Source organism: Epinephelus fuscoguttatus, linkage group LG24, assembly GCF_011397635.1.
Source record: "Epinephelus fuscoguttatus linkage group LG24, E.fuscoguttatus.final_Chr_v1".
Classification (NCBI taxonomy): Eukaryota; Metazoa; Chordata; class Actinopteri; order Perciformes; family Serranidae; genus Epinephelus; species Epinephelus fuscoguttatus.
In genome coordinates, this window is record NC_064775.1 from 16,455,359 (window position 1) to 16,482,101 (window position 26,743).

Here is a 26,743-nt window from a genome sequence, read left to right on the forward strand (position 1 = left end):
AAAAAACACACAAAAAACAAAATAAACAAACACACAAAAAATACACCCCCCGAAAAACAAAAAAAGTAAAAAAACAAAACAAACAAAGCTGAAAAAGTTTAAAAAAAAAAAATAAAAACAATTCAAAAAGTAAAAATACAAAATTTTTATTGAAAAAAGTAAAAAAGGAAAAAAAAAATACAAATAATAAAAAAACAAAAATTTAATTGAAAAAGGTAAAAACAAAAAAAACAAACAAACCCAAAACATAACAAAAATGAAAAACAACAACAAAAATAGAAGGAAAAAAAAAAGACTTAATCTGAAATTAACTTTTAAAACTACTCCACCTGGTTGCGGATATACTTGAGCATGCCAGTATCCTTCTTCCCTTCTGTGTTGGAGTCAGTAGGTCGTCTCTTCATGGACGGGGTCCTCAGGCAAGACTTGTCTGAACACTGAAGGCACAGAAATTTTCATAAACCACCACAAAAACAACAGAAGTTTAAAACTAGATAAACAGATAGCTTTTGAAACCCACCTCTTTACTCTTCTTGGCCCGTGACCCGATGTGACCTGAGGAGGCACTGTCTTCTCTCAGGCTGTCCACCGTCTCACCATACACAAGCTTGATGGCGCGGACCAGACGGGCACAAGAGCGGCTGTGGTGCTGGTAGCAGCGTGGGTGGCAAAAATCTATATGGGTACAGATGAAACTCTGCTGGTTGCACAGCAGGATCATGATCTGTGCCGAGAGAAAGGAGAGGAGAGGGGAGGGGGAGTCAGTGTGTAGGAGGGAGCACGCCGACACTGTATACACAAAAACACTTCCACATATATTAAAGGGCCATACATGGAGCCAGGACATATTACGGTGGTAGTTGTCCTCTGCTCCTCCTGAGCCCTGGCCCTCTGGTTCTATGCTGGGCTCACTGGTGCTAAAGGGACTGCCTGCAACAGGGAACAAGAATATGCACATGTTTAAAATGTATCTCTTACAACAGAGGGAAATGTAGTTTTTCATCCATGTCTTACCTATGTCAGTAACAGTGTCCCTGCTTTGTGTTTGTGACAGCAGCCCTTCTTCGTTCTCCGACTCAGAGTCCTGCCGCGACATCTTGGTGCTCTTGAGGCTCCCGGCCCGGCGTATCGATGACAGAGAGCCTCCTTTCTTTACACGGAAACTGCGAGCCCCTTTAATCTGAAGCAGCCGGGAGCCTCCGATGCGAATCTTACGGATAGGCACTGGAGGAGACGGCAGTGGAGCGAGATTATCTAAATTATTTTTCACGATAAGCACACAGGGCAGTAATACACCAAAAAGGCAGAGTCTAGACAACACCAGATCTCACCTTGAACTTCCTGGGGCTTCTTCTCATCGCAGGTGGTGTCGGACTTCAGCGTATGGCTGCTGCTGTTGAGCGAATCGTGTCCATCCTCATCATCAAGGATGCCCGCGAAGCTGATCTTCCTCTCATAGCGATGACGGCCGAGATCCGGGTCCAAACGCAGGCGGCAGCTGTCCAAATCCTACAGCAAGCATGTGAGCAGGTATTAATGTTTCCAACAAATTTATTATCACATGTTTTGGATTCAAAATTTCCTGTTCATATTTTACTCTTTTATTTCTTATAATAATGACCAAACTCTCTCATAGAATCCTTAGATTTCCTGACTGTTTTTCATGATTATCAAAGAGAAAATACACACACTTAATGCATATATATTCGACACAGGAGATTTGACTACTAACCACGAGAGGCTCAGTGCGTGGGCGTGGTAAGCAGGGAAAGGTCTCTCGCAGGAAAGTGGTGATTTCCAACAGCAGCTGGCAGGCAGCCATCTTAAGAGCAAAGGGGCAGCCACATTTTGTAGGATTGACTGTGTCTTGGAAGGGATGACAAAATAAAACAGTGTGGTTAGAACTTTCAAAGGTTTTTAATTAAAAAAAATAAAATAAAAAAAACTTAGCTTAAGGTCCACTTACGGCCTTTTTTCACAGCTTTTAACCGAATCATGTGGTCGGTCGCAAATTTGCTCACCTAAGTCACTTACTTACTTTTTTATATTCTAAAATGGCCAAAAGTTGGGTGCTATTTTCTTAAAAAGGTTGCCATTGGCATCCTGGCAATTAAAAGTGAGCCTTTGAATGGTCTTCTCACTCACTGTCATCTAAATAGTCCTCTTCCTCGTCTTCTTTTCTCATTCTTCGTTTGGTCTCTTCATCAAAAATGTAACCCAGGATGTTTGCAGGGCTCTCGCTGTCAGAGTGACAGAGCTCACTGAGCCTTGTGCCGATTGCCTGAGCAGATAAAACACAAAAAGAAACACTTTGTTGAAGCCATATTAAAAATTGTTACTCCGCTTAATTAACAGCCAGAAATCTTTGACTTACATCTCCCCACTGGCAGAAATGTTTGGCAGCGTTCCACTGGAGTTTCTGGTTCCTTTTGTTGCCCACGATAGGTGACCGGCCCCTGGACAGGCCTCTCTTGGTGATATTTACGTGGTGGCCCTTCATCCACTCTGGCCAATTGCCGCGGTTACAGCGATGGACAAAACGGGCACATTCAAGGAAGAGGGAAGCCCGTGCCACGACTGGAGCTTCCTGGAAGAGCCAGAAAGCAGAATTAAGGATGTTACCATCATTTTTTATTGATGGCAGCCCAAGGTGACATGCTTACACTGATGCATCATGTGAAAAAAATACAAGGAGTGTCTTCTAAAACATACCAGGTCCAGAGCAGCAGCAAGGATGGATGCGTCCGGTATGGTTCCCGGCTCACAGCAGTTCAGCAGGAACTGGAAGCGTTTCATGCCCTGTCGAATAGCGCCCAAATTCACCACATTCTTATTCTTCATGGCCTCCTGACTGGCTGCAAGACGCTCCTGAAAACCGTGGGGTCCTGAAGGAAGGTATGAATATAGAACAAGAGAGAAGAGGAGAAGAGAAGAAAGGAAAAGAGGAGAGTATAACAGGACAAGTGAAGAGAATTCTTGTGAAAACAAGCATATTTGGGTGTAATTGTTTGTAAAGACTGCACTGAAGATTAAATATCGACATTGCATGAAGCAACATCACCATCCAGGACATTTAACAGAAAGCACTGAAGAGCCACCGACAAATGAAGCTGAGTGAGAGATGGACACACAGCCATCGCCAGTGGTTACACTTGGATTTTCAATTCATCATCTAAGCGACACAATAAAAATGATTATGTAAAGAGTAGTGTAAGAATGCAGAAGCTATTATCAGGCTTCTAATGCAATATATTTTTGATAATAAGATCTGTTAAATCACATTGAAATGACAAGTGTAATCACAGCTGTACACAGGAAAGCTGTATGTGGACCATTCTGTTTTTATCACTTCACTGAAACTCAGGCATTGGAAAATACCACCAGACATCACCACAGAAGAGACGAAGAGAGCACTGACAGCGTCATGCTTGACAAAGCACAGAGATACGTTCTACTGTAGAAAGATGGTTTCATATATATGAGTTTTTCCCACACACCTCCTTTCCTCTCTTTCTACCAGTAAGTGAAAGAAAGAGGAGGGGGTTCATTGTTGAAGAGAACGGGACGTGCATGGTTGGAAAGAAGGGAATGTAGAGTTGGTCGTATAAAACACAGTTGAGCCAATCAGACTGAAAATAAAGTGTATTTTTACAAACTGGACACTGATGGGTTGAAACACATTCAGGCTAACAGAGTGTAGCAGGCAGCTATTTGACCGAGCTGACATGGAGAATGGTGGACGAGAGAACTGGCAGAAGAGGACAGACCACGACTTGCGAGACAAGACACGACACCACACGGACAAACAGAGGCAGGGACAGAAAGAGAGAGAGGAATAGACACAGGACGATGGGGAGTGGGTGGGCAAGGGGGCACCCCGGGGTGGGGGAGGTCTACCATCTTTCTCTTCTGTGTGGTGAAGCTTGGATGGATTCCTCCTGCCAGACCTCCATTTACCGAGCCGCTTGAAGAAATTCTCCTCCTCGTCCCTGGCGAACTCCGGCCCCACGGCGCCACCTTCTGACAGCTTCACTGCACTGGTGAACTTCACCTGAGATGCATAAATGCATACATGCTCAGACAGACAGGCAGAGGCCAAACCAGTTGGCAATTTATACATTTTCTTGCAGACAGCCACTGCAAGGTCTGTACATCTATGTCTTCCATATTTAAAGCTGGATTTACTTTCTTTTACGCTCTGTTGTAGCTCATTGTAGATTTGCTGATTCTGGCTGCCACTACTCAGTGTTGACCAGCGCACTCACTGGACAAACAGTGTTATGGTACTGTAGCTGTCAGCCCGCCCTGACCTTTGAGCTCTGACGTATGAAGGAGAGTCGATCCACTGAGCTGATATCCAGCAGGTCCTCAACACCATCAGTCAGTCCGGAAAGAGAGGAGCGCTTCAGCCAGTTGCCTGGAGACACAAGATAATAAAAAACATTTACCTGATCAACCAACACTGCAGAACAAGGAAAGTTAATGTACTGTACACACTGGGTTATGGAGGCAATTAAGCATGCACACACACAAGGGTAAGTAGAGGTAGAAACAGACAGAGCATTCCCTCATTGTTATTGTACAGTGACATAAATTCAGAGTGTTTTAAGTCACAAAAATTCACAGGCTGACGTTCATTCAAAAATGATAGAAAAAGGGTGCAAAACGAACTTTTGTCATCATTTCATAAGACGACTTAAACAAAAGACCCCGGTCGAATGGTATTTGCAAATAGATTTTAACAGTATATTGTCACAGAGGAGACAGCAGAAACAACATAAGCTGAGAAATATGTTTACAGGCTGGCTGACAACCTGCGTAACATATTGAAATGTAATACTTTATTTTGATTTGCTGCTGTTATACATCTAATGTCAATATTTTTTAAGATTAATCTGCGTTTTAACACATTTACATATGTACATAAAAGGTTGCTGACTAACTACACAAAACTGCATAAAATTTTATCAGTCAAAAGCTGATACAGCAGGTACTACAACTCTGCAAAGCTACCATAAATTAGCTTTAGCTGGAGTTTTGTTCTGTTTTTTCTTCATGTGTCATTCAAAAAATGGTGGTTTACTGATGTATCAGAACATTCCAGTTACTGATAAAAGCTTTTAAAAATCAGTAAATCCATTTTTAGCTTTAGCTAAGTCAAACCATGACTGTATCACCTGCTAGCTTTCACTTGATATAACCCCAGCCTTTCTGCTTCAGCTTAGCTGTGCAGTTGGCTGTAACCGTTTTGCCTTCATAGAGACATATATGCCAGAGTAAAGTCTATACGCTCCATCCATCTGAAGCAATTTGCAAATACAATTTGACCCAGGCCTGTAACACCGTACACTTTGGAAGAGATGACCAACACAAACAGACATGAAGCAAATACTGTATGGCAATGGTTCCACATTCACATACGTAAGACAGAGAGAGTGAGTGGTAGGCGAACAGTCCCACGGCATGCTACAGCACACAAAGGAACACAAAACAGACCAAAGAGATGAAGTGACTTGGCCTCGCGGTGGGCATTGTTCCAATGTTAGACAAACAAAACACATCATGAATTTCAAGGTGATAGCTGGGGTAGGAAATACAGTGAGGTATGGTCATGGAAATACAGTTACCAGACATGATATATATATATATAAAAAAATAGTGAGTACTTTGCTACCTGTAGCTACATGCTAACATCTGTGAAACCTGTAATCTTGGGTCGTTAATTTCTCCGCAACTTTAGGTCACATTCCTGCTGCAACATTACTGGTTGTGTTTAAAAGATTTAATTGCGGATTTTTCACAGTGTAAAGTGAGGCTATAGTCATGCCCCAGCCGCAATGATGGTGCAGTGAGTGTGCAGGTGTGGAAGATCCAAAAACACTGACTGATCAGACTGTGCCTATTTGGTGGGCTTAAAGAGACAGGCACTAAAATGGAGTGTTTCTGACAGAGAGTGGGCACCGGTAATCCAGCACAGACAGTATGAGGTAAATAAAGTATTTCTGGACCACTAAAGCATGTAAACATGTTCTCATGGGAACCCAGAATAGAAGTATGAACCTGAAAATGAGCATAATAGGTCCTCTGTTATTGACATTTTGTCCCCAAGCCCAGATATGGCCCACCCAAAATAAAGTAATGTTTCTGATTACAGTCCTGACCCAGGCCTCCTCTGTAAAGTAACCCTTCAACCTTTACTATCAAAAGACTTGTTGCCTGATACCAGCTCTTACCTATTGGCAGCTTCAGTTTCTTGCGTAGTGAAATTCGTCTGGATCTGGAACGGGAGCGCCGGTCAGTGGTGGTGCCAGAATGTGCAGTGGTGCACTCCGAGGTGTCCTGCTCTGACTGGCTGCTGGTGTCACTGGCGGCACTCTGCGACTTGAACATCTTCCTCCAAAAGTCCTTCCTGCCCAGCAGAGCACCCGGCATCTGTTCTTCACTGGAGGCACAGAGAGGGAGTGAAGGAAGGTCGGATTTGAAGGTTAAAAACTTCAGCTTACACAAATTTGTAGCTCTTTTGATGTAAATTAGTTCTGTGACCTGTTTGTTATTGGAGGGGGGGAGGGTACAACAGGAAGAGTTTAAAACCTGTTTCCTATTTTGAGCAGACACATGACAGCTGGGCTCGACATACTAGATGGTGCTATATGGAGATGCTGTGAGGTGGACACTCACTGTTCGGGGGTCTGGGGGGGTCTACTGGAGATGTAGCTGCGACACTCATCTGCAGCACTGGACACCTGACCCTTCTCCCCGGACACACCCGCCTCTGACCTGCACACACACACACACACACCCCAACACACAGACAAAGCGCTCAGGCCACCTGATGCAGACGCAGACCGAACTCTAGAGATGCAGCAAAGCCTCTCCATGTGATTCTTCCATTAAGGTTTTTGATTGATGGAAAATAAGTTTAGCACAGTTTCAATGATTTTTCTCTGATGGGAACTGATGGGAATGTCACTGAAGCTTTAGATGTTTGGAAACTGAGCAAACTTATTGCTCATCCATCGACATATGGATGAACAAAATCCTACTGCATTACCTATAACTATACAATTAATTTTATATACTTTTAAAATACATTTGTTTTTGTTGCATGTCCAAAATATTTATGCCCTCATGTAACTTCCATTTCTAGTTTGATGGTCACATGATGAGGCAAAGACTCCTGGCAGGGCTGCCCCGTATACTGCTGTCCACATCATTTTGAAAGTAACAACATCAAATCAGTCACTCAAGCAAGAAGAACAGATGCAGACAGGACAGAAAAAAAACATAAGAAAATAAAAACATCCAGCAGTGATGAGAAGCGTAGCTCTGAGTTGTCAGAAAAGGAGAAAGACCTTGTGAAACCAATCAGTGTGATTGGATGAGAAATATTTTGTTACCACTTAAGGGAAGGGGTGTTTATGGTCTGTTCTCAAGGACACTTCAACAGTAACTGACACATGATCATTACAAGACATTTTTAGTGGATTTAACTTAATAGGATGTCATTGAGACCATTTCTGGCCACTGACTGGCCAGTACCTCCTGGGTCCGGGCTGTTTGGTCTCTTCCTTCTCATCAGGTTTCTTGGTGGTGGTGACCTTCTCAGCGCTGTCCAGGAGCGCACTCAGTGCCACCCTGCGGAACACGTTCCCATGGGCCTCCTTAATGAACTGCACCAGCTGGCGGATGTCACAGTACAGTCCCTGGGAAGGAGGAGGGTGGCAAACAAGTGAGAGAGAGGGATGTGGGAGTGGAATGGCGTGTGAACTAGAAAGTGTGTCAGAGGAGGATAACAACAAAAAAAGAATCTCCTGCTAGGATATAAAATCAGGCTGATATTACTGTGCAGCCAGCATCAAACAGTGTGTATGTTTGCACATGCATGCATAAATGAGTGATGTATATGAGCATGCTGGACAACAGCTCCAGCTTGTGAGTGGGTGGCCTCTGATCCTGTGCCATAATAAAGCCTGCTTTGCAAAGTGTGTCATCTCCCGCCAACGTACAACCAGTCATGCCAGCCTTGAGGCTTTCTTAGTACCACAAGTCCTCTTAGAGGAGTGATCCACATACACTTGCATATAGAAAAATCTAAACCTACAATATATTTATTATCAACAAAAAGTAAACTAAGATTTTTTTCCACAATTATGGAAGAGTGTAGGTTCCAATGATCTACGCAACTCAGGATAAGACAAAAATCAAGACTCTCCCTATTGATGTTTTATTTGCTTTATTAAAGGTTCTGTATGTAGCTTCTTACATGTATTAGTGCTTTATATTGCCAATGTGTGTATGGATTGTAATGTAACTCAAAAATTGAGATGTTCCCCGACTTCCTCGGATGCCTCTAACAGTCTCTGGACTGATTTCTATGGACTCACGACAAATTGTCTGGGAAATCCAAAGGATATGACGTTGCTGTGTTTCTGTTATATACAATTTGCAGCTGAGGCTCGGAGACTGACACTAACTTAGAGCTGGGGTTTGCGCAGCTGAATTTGAGCTGCTACAGCAGCTTACTGAAGGGCCATCATTGGAACTGTCATCCACTCTCCTCTGAACAAAGTAACATTCATTGCTAACATTTGCTTATTCTTGTTTAATTTGTGGTCTGTTAAACAGTAAATTAATTAAATTCAGTGCCTCATATCATACATTCAGAGGCCCCAGCACTTAAAAATATCCCAGCAGAAACACTGATGTGTGAAATATAGTGATATTGTGACTTTAGCTGGCTACTGTTATCCAATGTTAGCTTCTTTCCTAATACGGATTAATTACTCGCTAGCTAATGTAGCAAAAAACTGTCTTAAGTGGACAACATCAGTTAATTCAACCAGATTCCCAGGGCCTGTTTGCAAATTACTCAGTTAATGTTACAAAGCAACTACACCAGATCCATGCACTGCAGCTAAGTTACAGGTAGCTCAGCAGCCAACAAGCTAACTTAACCTCAATTAAGATTAACCAGCCTTAGCCTTAGTCAATCAGGTTCACTTTCGTGTTTGTCACTGTTTTGGCTCATGTGCAGAAGTTACATACAGAACCTTTAAATGTATCATTGCTGCATTAAAATGGCTCTGAAACTTTATACCTATTATTTTGTATTATATTCTCCTCTCCACTGTGTTTTAGATGTTGTTGTGTAAAGCACTTTGACTTGGCTCTGTGTTTGAAGCGTGCTGTACTCGAAAACAGTCAGTGCCCATCATGTGAGACACAAAAGGCAAGTTATTATTATTCTGTGAACAGTAAGAGTGCCTAACAGAGAAACTGCCAGCTACTCAAAGGATCTTTGAGCACTCTGGCAACACACTGCATGTTAAAAACAAGAAGATGGTGCTGGCATCAGTTTGGGGACAAATACACAGTATGGTGTCTGCTTGAGGTCTGTTATTAGAGGGTTCAGTTTGTGCCATTTCAAATTAATTTTATTCTTAATTTGTGAAAAATATCTGTTCTAGCAAAGAACTGAGAGCAGCTCAAGTGAAAGGGGACCTCATATGCTCATTTTCAGGTTCATACTTATTATTTTGGGTTTCAACCAGAACATGTCTCCATGCTTAGATGTTCAAAAACACTATTTTTCTTATACTGTCTGACTAAATATACCTGTAGAACCTCCAGAAATAGCCCAGTCTGCTCTGGTTGATTGTCATTTCCTGGACTTCTGCATATTTGTGTGTCTGCACCGTCATTGCATTTGGGGAATGACTGTAATGGAATATGATGGCACTTTCTACCATGAAAAATCACCCATTAAAGCTTCTAAACCAAGATGTTTACAACTCGACATGATCTGAAATCAAAGAGAAATTAACAACATCGACAACCAAGATTACATGTTTCCCTGACGTTAGCATGTAGCTACATGTAGCAGTGTATGCAACACCTGCAGTAACATGCATGAAGCAGATGGCCACATCAGCTTGTCTTGAAAGTAGATAAAAACTTAAGGGAGTATTGAGAACAGTCTAAGGCCTGAAGTTTTTGCTCACAGGGATTACTTTTACATATGTCCACCTCAATATTTAAAACTTTGTCCATGCTTAATATGAACATTTGACATAGTAACACTATAAATATGACAGCAAATATGGAGAGGAATATAAGGCTCCCTGTAATGTCTTTATTCACAGAGTGAGATTAAGTACCCATCATGTCCAATTTATCATGTATGACAAGGCATTAAAAAAGGCGGCATGAGCGATTGCTCGTCTTTAGGCTCAGTACAAAATGAGCCATTAATAATTCAACTACAACATCCTGCAAGTGGAAATATGAGCGTCTGAATCTAGTGGGAGTACAACTGATACGTGAGGCACAGAGTGAATCAAAGGAGAGCCACAGAGACTGATAATGAAAACACAGAGAGGACAGATGGACAGATGATTTTCGCACACCACTCACCAGGTTCTCGGGACTGTGCAGCTCGTGTGTGGTTGAGGCGCAGCGGGTGATGAGAGACTTGAACATGCAGCCCACCACCACCGCCTCCATATTCTGTGCCACGGACTTGTTGTCCCCTGTGGTGAAGTTGTTCCCGAATCCCGCCTTGTCTGGAAGCAAGAGGGAGGCGGGATAGACCACGGATCACACAGGGGGTGGTTTAGTCAGCGATGGGAGCAGATTATTGACAGCTGACCAGCTTGAGTATAAAACAGTGAGCCCGTACAAGAGGGAGGGGAGGGGGGGGGCAAAGGAAAAGGGTCCATAAAGCATATGGGGGAGAAGCAAACTGAAAAGGATTCTGGGTTGGGGATAAGGAATACATGCAAGTGACTAAGGCCTGCTATAAAACCATAGAGCATGGGGCTTATTCTTTTGGTCCAGTTAAACTTATTATCTATGCAAATTACAAATGCCAGATTTAATCATACAAGTCTTAATTTTGTTGCAGGCGAGTTTTGTCACTTTCGGAGAGAGTGAAGGGTGCAGCAATGGAAGCGGTGCCTAGGGAAGGGTCTGATCAGGTGAGTATGTTCATCTTATTGCTATAATTATTGACTGTTATTGATTATTGATCATGTGTATCTACCGATGTTTCTTTTTTTCGCCCTCCTGGACCTCTCACCTGCACTGCCGTACTCTGCAAGAGAAAAGAGGCGGGGCACAAGTTGATTGACATCAGGCCAGCACAGACATGTACGGGGCGTCAAAAAGGACGTGGCACCCCACCTCCTTGTGGAGGTGAACTCAAGACGCACACACACAGATTGCCACACGCAAGAACAACACACACACACACCAAAAAACTAAAGAAGGTGCCCCGTTCACTTTGAGAATTAAAACACTCATCGGTTCAGTAACTTGCCAATTGCACAGTATTTTGTATGCTATGATTGTGCTGATTGCATTTTCAAATTTCAGTGCAAAACTGAATTGGCATGTACAATGCGTCTCAATGCTCAGCAATAAAGCCACTGATTGAGCACAGATGTAATGGGCAAAGCTTTGGATTGGCAAGTGTACAGAATGGATGAGTGAGTAAGGAAGGCAGGATTCAGCTCATTGAAGTGGATGAAGAAAAAGAGGGAAGATGGAAGCAGGAGCAGGACGACAAAAAGGGACGCAGACAAGCAGAGACAAGTGGAAGGAGGAAGGGAAATAACATATATATAAACAGTGATAGCGCTGGAATGCAAAGTCGAAGTGTGGGGTGAGACAGCGGCAGTACAATTCAGCTTTGTCAATGTGTTTAATTGGTTTAAGTTTTTATTTCATACTCTGTAATGTAGCATCCATATTAGACCTTTGAGTGTGATATAGATTTGAATGAATATACTTGTATAATAAACATAACAGAGTTTGTTTGTGTGTAAACATCTACACAGTCGTGCTGAAATGACTAGTTACTTAAATGATAAATATATTTAAAAACTGATAAACTTTCACAACTTTGGAGAGCAAACTTTTTATCAGCAGGTGAAATTTTTAATTTTTCCAATACTTCAAGGCAGACGCAAAAGTCAGCATGCTAACACAATGATGTTATGGTATAATGTTAGGATGTTTACTATATTAGTCGGTTTTGTTAGCGTGTTAGCTAACATGATACCTTGTGATACACATGTGAGCACTGTATCTGTGAGCATGCTGACTTTTGTGTTCAGCCTCACAGAGCTGCTGCACTCTTAGAAATAAAGGTGCTAACCATATAGGGTACTTCAGCTTGTTCCGGTAGGAGAACCTTTTTTGGTTGAGGGTAGAACCTATTATAAAGGCTTCATCTGAAACTCTTTTTGAGGGTTTTACCTGGAACCCACAATAGAGGGATACACCTATTAAACCATCTGTAAAAAAAAAAAAATCCACCCAGAAACCAGTTTAAGAGGCTCTACAGAGAACCCCTCTACAGTGTAATGGTCCCACCCAAAATCCTCTCTGGGGAGCTAACTCTTTTATATTCCAGGGGTTTCATCCAGAACCTACCCAAGGAGACTTTAAAAATAGGAACTGACTACATAACCCATAGATCTCTCTACCACTAATCATGGTTTTAGTGTAACAGGTTAGCCTGGGGAACAATGACACCATGAGTGTCATGGTGTCAGTGAAGATTCTCAGTCATCCAGGTCATGGTAATCATAAGTGCTGTATCTTGCATTTCTCGAAGACGTTTTGCCTCTCATCCAAGAAGCTGTTTAACCATTGTTAAACAGAGGTGGTGGCCTACGACACCACTTATCACCCACCTACAATGCAGTCTAGGGATCTCTCCCCAGACGACTTCACACCCATTCTCATCTGGGGGTGGAGATTTCGTGAAATCCCTACTACCAAAACCTGGTTCCAAATTAAAATCAAATACAAAATGTCAAGCAACAGGTACCCATCCCATTAAAAAAAAACATTTTTTGACAGACCATGTGGTATTGTACGGAATGTTATTATGGTCATGATGGCAGAACACAAGTACATAAAATAAACTGATTAAGGAAATTCTTCCAGTTCCCCGACATTAAAAATTTAATTTGAGACATGGGTAAACATTTAAATATTTGGGGGTGAGGATCTTTAGCCACCCATGCTTTCAACAATCCTTGAAGAACTCTTTTTTACCAAAAGGACTTCTTCAAAAGCAAATGGCTCTGGGTAGAACCTCTTTAGGAACCCTTATTTCTAAGAGTGTAGTGTGGCTGTAGACTCATTTTCATTTTGCAGACCAAACAATGAATCCCTTAATAATTAAAAATAATTATTAATTGCAGCCCTTTTTGCAGCATCAACCCTAACCTAAGCATTCAGAACTAATGTTGGTCAAACCCTGATGCACCCTAATTTGTGCATTTGCATATGCATGATTTTTATGTGTGTCATGATTTGCATCTTGCCCCACTCACACATACCTCCATACTTACTGTCAGTTATGGGCTCCATGCAGAAGCCCAGCAGTGCATGCAGGAAGTCCACAATGTTATTGAGAGAGTCTTTGTTGACATACTCCCGCATCGTTTGTCGAAACTGCACCTTGTCCAGCTTATACAGGCTGGTCAGGCAGTTCTGGGCCTGTGAGGAAAGAATTGGAACAGGGCACATTAGACAGAAAGTCACAGAGTTTCAAAAATAAGTCGGGGAGAAAGAAAGTGGCCTTGTTTGCAGGATGTGCTATTTTCATCTCTTTTCATTGATTCTCGTGAAAGATATCAGCTGTTGAGAGAAATTGTGTTTCTCCAATACAACTTAATCTAATAATAAAAAACTATTGATCAGCATTGAAATAGAACTGCAGCTGCTTCTCATTACAGTTAGAAACTCTGCCCTTGCAGCATTCTTTCAGGTTTCATGAAAACATGTCAGGCATTACAAACTGCACACATGCACAGAGGAGGGTCAGCTAAGGTAGAGAAGTCTGACCTGCATCCTGAGGCGATCTCCAGACAGCCCCCGGTGTCCCTCTCCACAACCGTAGGCACAGCCCAGCGACTTTACTATCTTTATCAGCATGGTCAGAGCCAGGCGGTGGGTGCTGAAGCCAGACCCCTCTTCCTGTTTTCATGACAAGGGAGAAGCAACCATAGCCATGAACACACAGATATATTGAGATATCTGCGCTACCACTACAACCCACTTCCGAAAATACAGTGCAAACTCACCTTTTTATCATTATCCTTGTTATTCTTCACATCATCCTTGCTCCCTTGCCCACTCCCTCCACCACTCCCCCCTCCTCCTCCACCTCCGCCTCCATCTCCCCCTCCACCTGCTCCTGCCCCAGGGACCGCCCCGCCTCCCTGGGCGCCTCCACCGAGGCCCTGACCGGTCGTGTCTTTGGCTCGCGCCTCCTGGTTCTCCTTGTTGTCGGGCTTGGACAGTTTCTTGCCCATGCCGGGCACCACGCCCAGCTGTAGCAGGCAGTCGATGATGTTGAGGGCCACGTCGCAGATCCTGGAGCTGATGTCGTGGCTGAGGACAGCATAAAGAGCCCGCAAGACAGCCTGGAATACACAAAGAAATAGCTTGTTTTGTGCAACCAATGGTGCAAAAGCTACATTTATTAAACTCACAATAATCATTATTAATATTACATTGTATTTGTCTGCAAAACAAAGCAGCATTTGACTTGTTTGCAACTTAAAGGACCAAATGTGAGAAAATAAAGCATTAAATTCAGTTTGTATTCCTACTGGTGTCATCGTATGTGAGAAGAGCAGCAGAAGGCCAATATCTTCCATTATATGTATTTGCCCACAGGGATCATTTCCTGTAGGTTTCATTGAATGACCCCGACACTCACTGTGAGGTCAAGCATGCCATTCTTCAGCACAAAATTATTGGTCCCTTCGATGTTCTCCCCCTCCTCCAGACAGGAGTAGTTAATGCAGGAGTCGGTGAAGCTGCGTGGCAGGTTGGCACAGGCCAGGGGCTCCACAGGGATCTCGGGGACAGTGACAGGGTTGCAGAGTTTCTTCATGTGCTCGGTGAAGAAATCAGCGTAGCCAACGTTGAAGGAAGCCACTGTGGTGTTAAACGCCGCCATAGTAATGGTGGAAATCTGAGATCGAACTGTGGGTGGCAAAGGGAGGCAGTGAGAGGATGGTGTATGGTGCAGCTGGCTAAATGTTGTCATGCATTGTTATCACAGTAGGCAACCACGACCTTAGGTGAAAAAACAGTTTTGTTATGCTGAATGCTCTATTGTGTTGATTTCGACTCTGCCGCATCCTTTTCTTCACAAAATTAACCCTATAGAGCCTATCAAGTCAGAATCAATGCTTCTCTCTAATTATCTGCTGTTCTCAGTTAACCAAATAGCATGCATGTTATACAGTGTGGAGCTGAGCCTAAAGCCAGCACCGTTATTTGTATGTAAATTAGCATTGTCACAGGAATATTACTGTTATATAATCTGTCCTATTTCTGCTGTGCAGGTCTCAGTGGAGCCAGCAGCATCTGGCGTTTGTTGTAGCTGATGGATAAGAATATGATTACCGTTTTCATCTTACTGCACATTGCAGTTTGTTTCTCTTGTTTAATGTCACTCTTACACTCTGCCAGACCCTGAAAGAGCTGGGAAAAAACATGGTTATTCTCTGTTTTCTATGGTTTACTTAAAAACGACTACCAAACTGTGAATATTATTCTCAATTTTCTATTGGTTTGTTGGATATTCAAAAAGTTGACAGATATAAGCACTGCAGTATCTGCAGACATGGGGGAAAGTCACACATGTGCAAGTCACAAGCAAGTCTCAAGACTTTACCTTCAAGTCTCAAGCAAGTCCCAAGATAGTTGTGGTGAGAATCAAGCAAGTCAAGTCCCTGCTATAAGTCAAGCAAGTCAAGTCAGCGTGAGACCAGCGAAAGCAAGCACACACACATGAATGTGGTGTCCATGTCTCACGGTCTCGCGCAAGCACGCACACGTGAATGAGGTGCCCAGAGAGTCAGTTAGAGCTACAGGCTACAATGAGGCTAAAACAGAGTTCAAATGACGTTTTTCCAAACAACTTTTTATGTCAGGGTTTCAGGACACTTAAATCACTACGGATCAGCATGGAGATATTTTGTGGTTTCAATTATGTGTTTTTGGACGTTCGAATCTGGGGCGCCATAAGCCTCCATTAGGTGGAGCTCTGTTGCTACCTCCTCTCCCCTTGGATCTCCACAAGTGCTGTGAGGACTCTAAAACTTCACCTGATCCTCCATCGGCATGAGGGTGAGTAGATAATGGGTGAATTTTCATGTTGGGTGCACTATCCCTTGAACAGGTGTGTAAATCCAGGGTAACTAGCAGCGATCGCTTGTTAATGACAGAGTCACAGAGGACGAGGGGGAGAGGGGTGAGCTAGTTGTGTTTGGTAACATTGTTGAACATAAACAGAAGTGACGCCCAACGGTGCTTAGCGTGCCTTTAATACTGAATTAAAGCCAAGTCCTTTTGAGTCATCTGTCTCAAGTCAAAGTCAAGTCTCAAGTCCTGAATACAAAGTCAAAGTCGAGTCTTTTATCAAGGTTAGTCAAGCAAGTCTCAAGTCATCATATTTGTGACTCGAGTCTGACTCAAGTCAAGCCATGTGACTCGAGTCCCCCATCTCTGAGTATCTGTAAATGTGGCTTAAGCTAATTTTTGGACTTGTTAAGTTAAAGGAATATTTCACCCATACAAATTTTCTCAGTTTTTGGATTCTTTGTTCACTGCAGAGGCATGAACCAAAAACAGTGTTTTCTTCATGAATTCAATGCAATGCATGGTGAATAATTGGTATATAAATGATCAATTTTGGGTGAAGTGCTCCTTTGCTTGGTCACAACTTGCTCTCAGTTAGTCATGCTCTTAAAATCAGTTCAGTTAATCATAGCTCTGGCTTTTCCTTACCCTCTTTGACAGTGTTATCACTGTGGCTGTTGGAGTGGTCGGGCATGTCTCTGAGCAGAGAGTGGTGGGAGTGAGAATGTTTGGCACTCAGGCTATCGGCATCTGCGGCAGTGTCTGTACTGCCCCTCCGTGTGAATTTGCCTGTAAAGTGATGAAGATACAGATAGATATATCAGGCTGAATTAAACACACACACATAGAAATTCCAGTCGATCGCTGTAGACGTCCCCTTTCATGCATTTTTCTTGCATCTATTTGACATTTTTAGAAAATGTCATCCTGGGAATGGAGCTAATTTGAAGCAGCAGCTAAACTAAGTGGATATATAGTCGTGTGGTGAGAGGGGGCAGGGGGTTCATGAAAAGCAGGCTTTAAAAAGTCACTAAGTCTGGATAATAATAAAAAAAAAAGTGTCTTTGTGCCTTGAGCGAATTTTAATTACACTTCTCAGTGAGAGCTAATAAGAAATACCAATGTTAATGAACTGACCTAATTCACTAGCTGACATCTAGATCCAGACAGAATCCTCTGACTCACTGAAAGGAGGCTTAGGGGAGAGGAAGCAAGACTGCAAACTGGTGACATGCAATTTATTCTCACTATAAGCAGCACTCTACCCATGATGGTGGCTTGCCAGCCCCCACGGTCGAGACCCCGCCGATCATCACCCAGGCCAGAGAAGCTTCCGAAGGAGAAGGTGCTGCGGGTGGGCGAGACATCCAGGTGATCCTCATGGAGCAGGAAAGGAACCCCCATACGCCGCTGACGTTTCTTTCCAGTGTGATGGAAGGGGATGGAGCCCTTTCTCTCACGGTCCTCACGCCGGTTCTTAAACTGAAGCAGAGCAGGAAGGGCCTCCCAGTAAGAACCACAATGCATACTGTATAGTTTTCTAATGCAAATGTGTCTTTTTTGCCTACTGCATAAAGTAAGTCACACAGTGAAATCAGAAAAGCAAAACATTAGGCAGGTGTCTTACTTGTGACATTGCTAACACTGCCGTTCTTGTCCTGATCCAACACATATTGTTTTTAATATGCTAAAAATAAAATTAGCATGCTAGCATGGACAGTGGCCCATCTGGGTTTCTGGCTCTGACCTTCTTGAAGATGTTCATGCCCAGGTCAGAGGCGAGGTCAGGGACTGCCTGTCGACGGAGGTTGGTCAGAGAAACCTTCGTAAATGTCTCTGTGCTGAGAGATTTTCCCTCTTCATTGCATTTCAGACTCATATCCTGCAAAATATAGCAGAGGATACACATGAGCAATGATCGGTGGAGCGTCTGAAGGGCTACACGAATGCATCCTTTAACCTTTAAAAGTTGTAATTTACACCACAAAAATATAACAACTCCTAATTAATACCTGAGTCTTGTGTGTGTTGACTAGCGAAGGCGTGGCAGCCACCATGGAGCTGCTGCGGGGGCGTGGCAGAGGCGTCACCAAGGGCTCTGGGGTGCGTTCAGGTCTCTCCTCCAGGATCTGCCTCAGGCGCTGCAGGTAGTACATCAGGGCCCAGTGCACGCCCTCTTCAGTCCAGTGTGGCTGCAGCAGGCAGCGCAGCACTGCGACGTCAAAGTACGTGGCGTAACGCGCTCGCTGGGACAGGGAGGTTGGCAGGCCGGCAGGGGCTGATGTCCTGATGAAGAGGAGAGAGACGTGGTTGTTTTTACTGGTTTAACCATTTTGTATCAAAAACCGCAACCCCTTCTCCACTGTAATGTTGTTACAATAAGACGTATATAAGACAAGAAGTATAAGACAAACAACATTGGCAAAAGTATGATTTTAGATGTCTATCTGCTTGTACATAGCTTCGGTCCTCTCGATACTATCGAATGTATAATTAAAAGAGATTGTATTGTTTTAAACACGTGGTGTCAAAAACGTATCAAAGTATCAATACTTTTGACTCAGAAAAAATTTTGTCTGTCCATAGAGGTCATATTAGGAAGTCCTTTTCTACTTTAGAATGCAGAATTAACAAAATATAAGCAAACTTACACTAGAAACATGTACTGAAAAGCCTAGTTATAATTTAAATTATTACTAATAGTAAGCAGTTGCACAACAGAGATAAGTTACAGCATAACTCAAAGTAACACCTAAATAGTTACACATACCACTAGGTGCATTTTTAACCTTTTCAGTACTGTCATGCAATTAACTACCTCTACATCAGTAACACTATGTCATGGCCTTTCCTGTTATATTAGTCTGTCATCAACTCCTGTCACACTGCTTCATTAATAATGCATCAAAGGAGGATGGTAAACAAGGGCAGATCCCCCCTGTAGCATCATTGAGAGAGCAGTGGGAAGAGAGGGAGTCTAAGCCTACGTGAGTCCACTATAAATAAGCTGGAATGAAGGTCAGTGGTTGGCGAGCTGCAGAGCGTATAGAGCACCACTCACTGTGGAGAAACATATTGATACCATGAGAGAAGGAGAGAGAGAGACAGGGGAAGGCATTTAATCTTGGCCGCTGTAATAAGTGGAGCAGGAAGAGATGGTCGATATCTACATGAATCACTTTGAGAGCGGACAGCGGAGAGAGGCTGTATCATGTTTCACTGTCTAGCCGACACACACACATAGTCCCTCTGCCTGCTGCTGTTGTGTCAGGTTGCCACGGAGACCGAGTGACGACAGCCACCCCAGGCCCTCGGAGAGGCAGTGGGCCCAGCCCCCGACTCCATGCGGTAGGAGAGATGCAGCAGTCAGCGGTTGCCATGGAAACTGCCTCAGCATCAGCAGTGCTCTGAGTGGAGTGCGATGCGGCGGCGGATGAGTAAGCTGCATTAATCACAGGACCTGATGGCGGAAATGATTTTATCTTGGCTGAGCGACGCAGAGGTACGTGTTCGAGAGGATGAGGAGGAGACACAAATATGAACTTTGACAGGATGTCTGAGCTAATGGCGAAAATAAAAAATTTGGGTTCTGTCTTGATTAGATCTTTGGATTGAAATCTGTTGGTGCAGGCCAACAGTAAAGCCCCACCCCTGTGGGGATCCATACAGCAGGAATCCAACAACTTGAAAGCATGAAAGTAATTCCTTCTTACACTCAAATCCTCTCAAATGTCAAAATTCCCTTTTGCTGTGCATCTCATTTGTATTCAACTCACTTTCCTCCCTAACCTTGCTCTTGTGCAAACCAGCGTTTCACACACAGCAGCTTAACATTCCCACCACCAACACTTAGAGAAAGTAATTAATCTGCCCTTGTTGAGTGTGTGCTGCGAAACAATAGGGATAAATCTCGTCCTTCCTATATTGCCATGTGACTGCTCAAACTGTGACTGCTTTGGTGTTTGAGTGTATGAGGATATAACTAGCTTGGGGGGGGAGAGCTTATTTTGATTTGCAGTCAGTTGCTGGCTGTCAGAGTGATCACGAGAAGCAGTGGAGTGACTTGTTTGTTTGTCAGAACGAGTTGAGATGAGCCATGGATGGCTTATCAACCTTGCTACTGCCTTCTCCCACATTACTCTCCCTCTCAGCCCACTGGTTGGGTGATTCAGGATGATGATGATAGACCAGCCGTGATGAAGTTCAAAACAGAAAACACCCACATAGGATGTGCAGAATGCAAATGTTTTGAAGTGTTTATCTGGGGACTTTCTGCAGTGCATATTTGGTGTTTTCCGGTGAATTTCTTTGGAACTCAAAACAGCAATCATGGATCACAATATTGGATGTAGCCACATCATTTTACACTGGACAAAAATATAAACACAACACCACCAGAGCACTGAACTGAACATTTATTTCACTACCATTAAACCATCTTGCAGGTGAAGAAGCCAGATGAGGAAGTCCTGGGCTGGCTCACTAGACTGATTGGATGTACTGCCAAATTCTTGACATGATGTTGGAGACATCATATGGAAGTGAAAGGAACATTCAATTCATTTGTAGCAGCATTGGTGTGCATTCCTTCAGCCAGCATGCCAATAGCACACTCCCTCAAAACTGATCAGCATCTTGATATGCCACACCTGTCAGGTGGATGGATTATGGATTATGTTGGCAAAGTCCATACCAACATGGATTTAAAAAAAATTTGTGAACAAAATTTGTGAAAAATAAACCTTTTGTGGGCATAATACTAAATCTTTTATTTAAACTTGTGATAAACAAAAGTATTGCATTTATATTTTTGTTTAGTGTATTTATGGAATTCCTTTTTTGCATGATTTTGCACAACCAAAACTTTTGTGAACAAAATCACACTCTCAATATAGTGAGTTACTGTCTGCTGGTCAAACCTGCCTCGTCTGTGCAAAAGCGAGCACAGATTGGGCCTTAGTCTGGCAGAAAAGATCAAACAATGCCAGACTTGCCGTGGGCAGACCAAATGAAGCCAGGCCATGTCATGCCAGGCCAGGGACACTGCCAGCATCAGACATGTAGCACATTACTTCAGCATAATTACCTTGGTTATGTATGTGGACAAACGTCAGCTGGGTCTGCTAATGCTCAAGCAAGACGGGGCTGTGTATGTGTGAGTGAGCGTGTGCTGCTGACTGAGGAGACAGTACTGCTTAGAGCAACACATTACACAGGGGAAGGAGGAGCTATTCATATACACTAGCTCTCGCAAGCTAGTGGAGCGAGCTGTGTTGTGCAGTGTGTGCGACAGACGCCGCCGCAGGGCTAAATGTTTAGCCATCAACAAGACGATGGCACCAGCTCTGTGTCAGCGCGGGTCGCTGCACTGCTTCAACACACAACTGGCGTCTCGGGTGCATCACGGACAAGTATCTCATTTATCAAGGCTTTGGTGAAAGCAGCATTTGCAGGGAAATCATATTTTGATCATTATGAATCGACACTAATGATTAATGTATGGTTTCACTGCATGATTTAACTCACTTAAAATGATGAAGAACAAGGCCTGTTCATGTTGCATGAGACAACGCCCATATGTTTCATATCTGTGTACATTAATAGCGCACATTTCTGCTGGGAAAAATAGATATGCTCCCATTGCTCCCTCCTGTTGCTCATGCTGAGATTTATCCCATGTACGTATTTATCTATCTGAATAAAGGGTCTAGATAGATGGTGTCCTATTCTGCAAAGATTTTGAGGCCCTCTGAGACAAATTTGCAATTTTGGGCTACATGAATAAACCTAACTATGATAAATAATAATAATATTAGTAATATTCAATAACACAACTTCCCTTGCTGCTATGACCAAAAGAGAAAATGTACCATATATGTGAGCTCAAGCCTCAAAACATGAGAATAGCAGATGAAAAGCGTCATCTATCATGTTCACACTTGCCATGTGGAGTGTAGCATTTACACTCTCTATGACTGCTCTACCTCCTGCTACTTTACAGCAAGCCCGAACAGGCGTGAGGCTCCAATGAGGCCCCAGAATCAAAAATCAATGATGTGCACACATGACCACATGCTACCTATCTCACAGCTTCTGGAGGTTAAATCAATTATCGGTGCTTACTTTTTCTTGGAAGGGCCTTTCACCGATGGGGGTTGTTGGGAGGGGCCACCTTTCTCAACCGAGTTACCACGACGACAGCTCCGCTCTCCAGCCGTGGGGGAGGAGGAATCGGATTGGGCGGCTTCGCAAACCACCTGGAAGCCCTGTGAGTGGGAGGGAGAGATGGACAGATACTGTAGATGAGTGGACAAACAAGCAGAGGGACAGACAGACACTTCCTGATAATTAAAGGCTCTGAGGTTGGAGCAGGGTTTCTGCCATGACCCCAGCTAACCACGCTAATGCTCCTGGATGACTGGTGCTAATGAATATTAGCAGTGAGCCTCTGGGAGATGTTGAAGGGGGGGAGGGGAAGAAGCTTCTTGCTTGAACACATTCAATCAACATGAGACGCAAAATCAGATAAGATCTGGGCTTTAAACGCTCACTCACCATGGGACCAGGGTTGCCAGATCCACAGGGGCTGCACTGGTTGTTGACTGGGGAGTTCCTCTTTGCTGTTGAGACAGGCATGGCAGATTACACGTCTTAATTATGAACCAACAAAAATAAATTATTTCTAAAAGGGATTTATAAGGCTGTGAGTAAGGGTTTTTTTCCCCACCTGTCACAATGTTTCTGACAGGTTTGATGAGCGCAGTGAAAGCAGGGATGTCTGGCTGGCGGTGCTCCCACATTGGCTGCCATATTACAAGACCACTGGCCAATCTGAAGGTCAGGTCTGACTCCTTAAAAAAGTGACATATTAAGAATTTATTTATCATGTTGTCGGATCATTTCAAAATACAATTTTGAGGTCTAATACTTAAACACTAAGTTTAGGAAATTCTAAGATTGCTTAATGGCCTGTAGACATGCTGCTTAAAAATTACAGTGATTCAGTCCTCAGTTGGGAAACACATTGCCATCCCAAGAGTATTGTAACTTGACCATTGTGTCTGTTTATACACACAGATCAATAGGCATAGGGTGACCCCGAGTGTGTGTGTGTGTGTGTGTGTGTGTGTGTGTGTTGGAGGGTTCGATATGGGCCAGTCTCAAATGAGGCTGAATGAAACTGATGGTAAAAAACTTTAAAAGATTAAAAATAAATACAATTTCCGTAATAAAGTCACTCTTAGTATCATAGAAAACTGCACAGTAACAGTGGATTGTTTTGAGCCTGCAGTGTTTTTCTCTTCTGAGAGTACAGACCTTTATCCGATGAATAAGCGGAGCGAACAGGAACACAAACAGCTCCACTGTGGCCATACTCTTGTGGAACAGCTTGGTACGAGTATGCTCATCCTCCTCCAGCAGGGAGCCGCTGTGCTGGGGCCCCGACCCCCCTAGGGCAGAGCCGGAGCATGAGCCAGGAGCGCCTGGGGATGAGCCTTGGTTCCCCACCGGCTGGAGGAAGGCGCTGCTGCTGCTGCCCCCAGACCAGCCGTGGCCCAGGCTGGGCTCGTGGTTGCACTCCTGGGCAGCGTCCAGCAGCATCCAGTGCAGTGTGTGGAGCAGCTTGGTCTCGGCCACACCCAGCTTGTCCTGGTGGCCTGTTAGAGGTCAAAAGTCAGGGGTTGATATTGAGTGCTGCTTAGTGAGGTGATAAATGACATAAAGCTCGAGATTGTGTGGGTGGGTTTTAGTGTATATTGTATTCTTTTGACTTCTTTCGACATAAAGAAAACATCAAATCCAATTGAATAATTTCAAAGCAACATCAGCAATACGCTGATGTTGTAATAGCATGAGTGATTTTCAAGCAAAAATGCCAAACATTACCTCGTTCAGTCTTTTTAAATGTATTTGCTGCTTATTTTATCTTCTGTGCTTTTACATTAAATATCTTTTGGCTTGGGTCTGATAGTCTTGAAACACAAGCAATATGAAGACATCAGCTTCAGCTTTTGGAAACAGGCTGGCTCGCTTTTCATTATTTCTTGACATTTTATCAACCAAATGTTATTCTGTCTTCAATCAAAATATTAATGTGCAAATTCATCAATATTAAAATAATCACAAGTTGTAGCCCTATTGTTAATATACTAAACCAAGGTGCTTTTTTTCCTCATTAATAACACTCTTGTCTTAACATTTGGGTGCTTTAAATAATCAGTGTATCTTAATTCTTTTATTGGCTTGAGGTTCTGGCGTGGTCCAGAAAAGTCAATAATTTCATTTGAATAAACATGTTCATCATTTTATTCTTTGTTTCTGATGATCCAGACCTGTAAAGTCAGGGTGTTCTGTAACTGCCCTGTGACTCAAAGAACATCAGTTTTGTGTTTTGTTGAATGAGGATAACCTGGATACGGCTGTCAACTCGATGCCTGAAGCAGTGGTAATATGTGTGTTGTGTGCCCTCACCCAGCCGGTTCCTGTTAGACAGCAGGATGGAGGTGCAGTGGAGTACATGAGGCAAGGCTGCCTGGACAAGCTCCCAGCGGGAGATGCTCTGGATGGCCTCCGACAGGGCCGGTGACAGCCCGTGGAGCTTATTCTCCACCAGCACCCGCTCAAAGGACTGGGGAGGCAGCCAGAGGAAAAGGAGAAAAGAGACATCAGCCAAGAACTAAAGCCCCCTTCTTTGACTGTCTAAATGTCCCACATGGCCCCAAGCTAGGCAAAGCCTGTGGGAGAGACAGTGGCAGCTCTGTTTAGATCTAAAGGGATCTGGAGAAGCGTCATTATGGATATGAGTTTCCAAAGGTCTGGCTCCTGGGTAATCGGAGGAAGCAAGGGGAAAAACTAATTTGCTAAATGTAAAATCAAGAGCCCACTTGATTTGCAGGTGCATTAAGGTAAAACAGATTACTGGGAGGGCAGCGATTATTTCCCCCTCACCCCGCACATGGCATTATGAAAGAACTTACCACACAAGATGCTTCATACTGTTTCCCCAACTTTGGACGGAGAAATGCACTGAAAAGAAAACACAAAAATGCTTATATAAGATTTGAAAAACATAAATGTCGGCTACACCATTAAATCTCCAACGCCACATTACATGTACATGACATTCTGTACAAACAGTTCACTGCAGCTGCCAATTTCTATATTTGCTTTACAGGTGTGACATCATGCAATCTGCATCCGTCTCCATTCACAGTTGCAAAAACAGGCAGCCCGTCTCCCTCCATTTAAATCACTCAATGAAACCAGAGGACTGACACACTCAGTTGCACGGGCATCCATTCACGGGTTGAATTATAACCAGGCAACACATCTATTCTGACGCTTATTAGGACAGATATGCGGGTGGCTTTTCATGTGCCAGGCAGCGGCTGCTGTCAAATCCTTGATCCCCCCTTATTTTCGGCAATGGCAAACACCTGTTATCAATTCCCACACTAACCTGGTTTGCCTCCATAGGAAGGTCTGGATGGGGAATGGTATTCCTTTCCCGCACTCCGGCTCGTTGTCGTCCAGGCTTTTCCTCTTCACCATTTTGGCCGGACCTGCCTGCCTGCCCGCCTGCCTGCGTGCGACCACCGGGACGCGCGGCGGCTGCTGCTGGCTCTGCCCAGGTGACCAGCGAGCTTCCCTCACGACATGATTGGGTTCGTCCTGCGTAAAATGGCTGCAAGTGTCGGTCGGTCGGCGGCAACAGAGATACGGAGAGAGGGAGAGGGAGAGATGGAGAGAGCTGGGGGGTGGGTGGGGGGAGAAGGAGAGCGCTCTGATTTCAGCACCTCCCTCACCGGACAGCGACAGTTGATCGGCGTGCTAATTTATTATCGGCGGCGGAGCTTAAAGCCGCAGTGTGCAGCTGGGCCAGATGTTTCCGCTGACAACTCTCTGCTTTATACACCATTAAAGGAAATGACTACAACGTGTGACTTAAACACAAACGGCTGTAAACACACGTTGAATCGCACCCGGATGGTGCATTCACAGGAGGCATAATCCTCCAGCTGAATATCAACAGGTTGTGTATTAACCCTGGTGGACAAGGTAGTGGGCCATACCAGACTGTGACACTTCCATAAGTTTCAGATCCTTTACTGAAGTACAGTGGTGAGGGAAGTATTCAGACTTTTACTTAAGTTAGCAATAGCAGTGTAGACATACAAGTAAAAGTCCCACATTCAAAATGCAAATCGAGCAAAAGCACACAAGTATAAGCATCAAAATATAGGCCTACTTAAAGTGCCAAAAGTAACAGTACTCATTATGCAGAATGGCCCTTTTAAATATAGCAATAGTAATAGTAATACTAGTAATTTAAATAAGTGGATCATAATTTCTGCTTTCATTTGACATCATTTTAATGTTGCAGCTGGTTAAAGTGGGGTTAATTTTACCTACTTTTTGTTATATATTTTATATAATTCCCATACCCAAGCATAAATCAAGTCTTATTTTGTATTATCAATCTGAACTCCGAAAAGTAACCAGGAACTAAAGCTGCTACATAAATGTAGTGGAGTATAAACAACAATATTTCCATCTGAAATGAAGTGGA

General features: G+C 43.5%; 1 protein-coding gene across 18 annotated transcripts in view; it reads right to left on the minus strand.

Moving 5' to 3' along the window:
- The window catches only part of LOC125884723 (protein unc-80 homolog), a 48,726-nt gene extending 22,796 nt beyond the window's left edge, over positions 1-25,930 (minus strand). For 8 of the 18 annotated variants that reach the window (XM_049569837.1, XM_049569848.1, XM_049569843.1 and 5 more), the window contains exons 1-31: positions 25,634-25,930; positions 25,152-25,200; positions 24,646-24,802; positions 23,491-23,831; positions 22,901-23,024; positions 22,729-22,793; positions 22,297-22,439; positions 18,186-18,459; positions 17,921-18,055; positions 17,439-17,655; positions 16,822-16,962; positions 14,741-15,009; positions 14,100-14,441; positions 13,861-13,992; positions 13,365-13,512; positions 11,042-11,092; positions 10,414-10,562; positions 7,540-7,703; positions 6,679-6,777; positions 6,234-6,442; positions 4,311-4,417; positions 3,898-4,051; positions 2,713-2,885; positions 2,375-2,587; positions 2,146-2,281; positions 1,733-1,866; positions 1,332-1,509; positions 1,015-1,254; positions 833-930; positions 521-724; positions 330-437 (exon numbers count right to left, since the gene is read on the minus strand). In XM_049569837.1, the coding sequence (XP_049425794.1) occupies positions 330-437; positions 521-724; positions 833-930; positions 1,015-1,254; positions 1,332-1,509; positions 1,733-1,866; positions 2,146-2,281; positions 2,375-2,587; positions 2,713-2,885; positions 3,898-4,051; positions 4,311-4,417; positions 6,234-6,442; positions 6,679-6,777; positions 7,540-7,703; positions 10,414-10,562; positions 11,042-11,092; positions 13,365-13,512; positions 13,861-13,992; positions 14,100-14,441; positions 14,741-15,009; positions 16,822-16,962; positions 17,439-17,655; positions 17,921-18,055; positions 18,186-18,459; positions 22,297-22,439; positions 22,729-22,793; positions 22,901-23,024; positions 23,491-23,831; positions 24,646-24,802; positions 25,152-25,200; positions 25,634-25,725 (5,046 nt within the window). In that variant the 5' untranslated portion in view covers positions 25,726-25,930. The remainder of the gene's footprint in view (positions 1-329; positions 438-520; positions 725-832; positions 931-1,014; positions 1,255-1,331; positions 1,510-1,732; positions 1,867-2,145; positions 2,282-2,374; positions 2,588-2,712; positions 2,886-3,897; positions 4,052-4,310; positions 4,418-6,233; positions 6,443-6,678; positions 6,778-7,539; positions 7,704-10,413; positions 10,563-11,041; positions 11,093-13,364; positions 13,513-13,860; positions 13,993-14,099; positions 14,442-14,740; positions 15,010-16,821; positions 16,963-17,438; positions 17,656-17,920; positions 18,056-18,185; positions 18,460-22,296; positions 22,440-22,728; positions 22,794-22,900; positions 23,025-23,490; positions 23,832-24,645; positions 24,803-25,151; positions 25,201-25,633) is intronic. The other 10 variants (XM_049569852.1, XM_049569853.1, XM_049569850.1 and 7 more) reach the window with 8 other exon arrangements.
- Between the last annotated feature and the right edge of the window lie 813 nt (positions 25,931-26,743).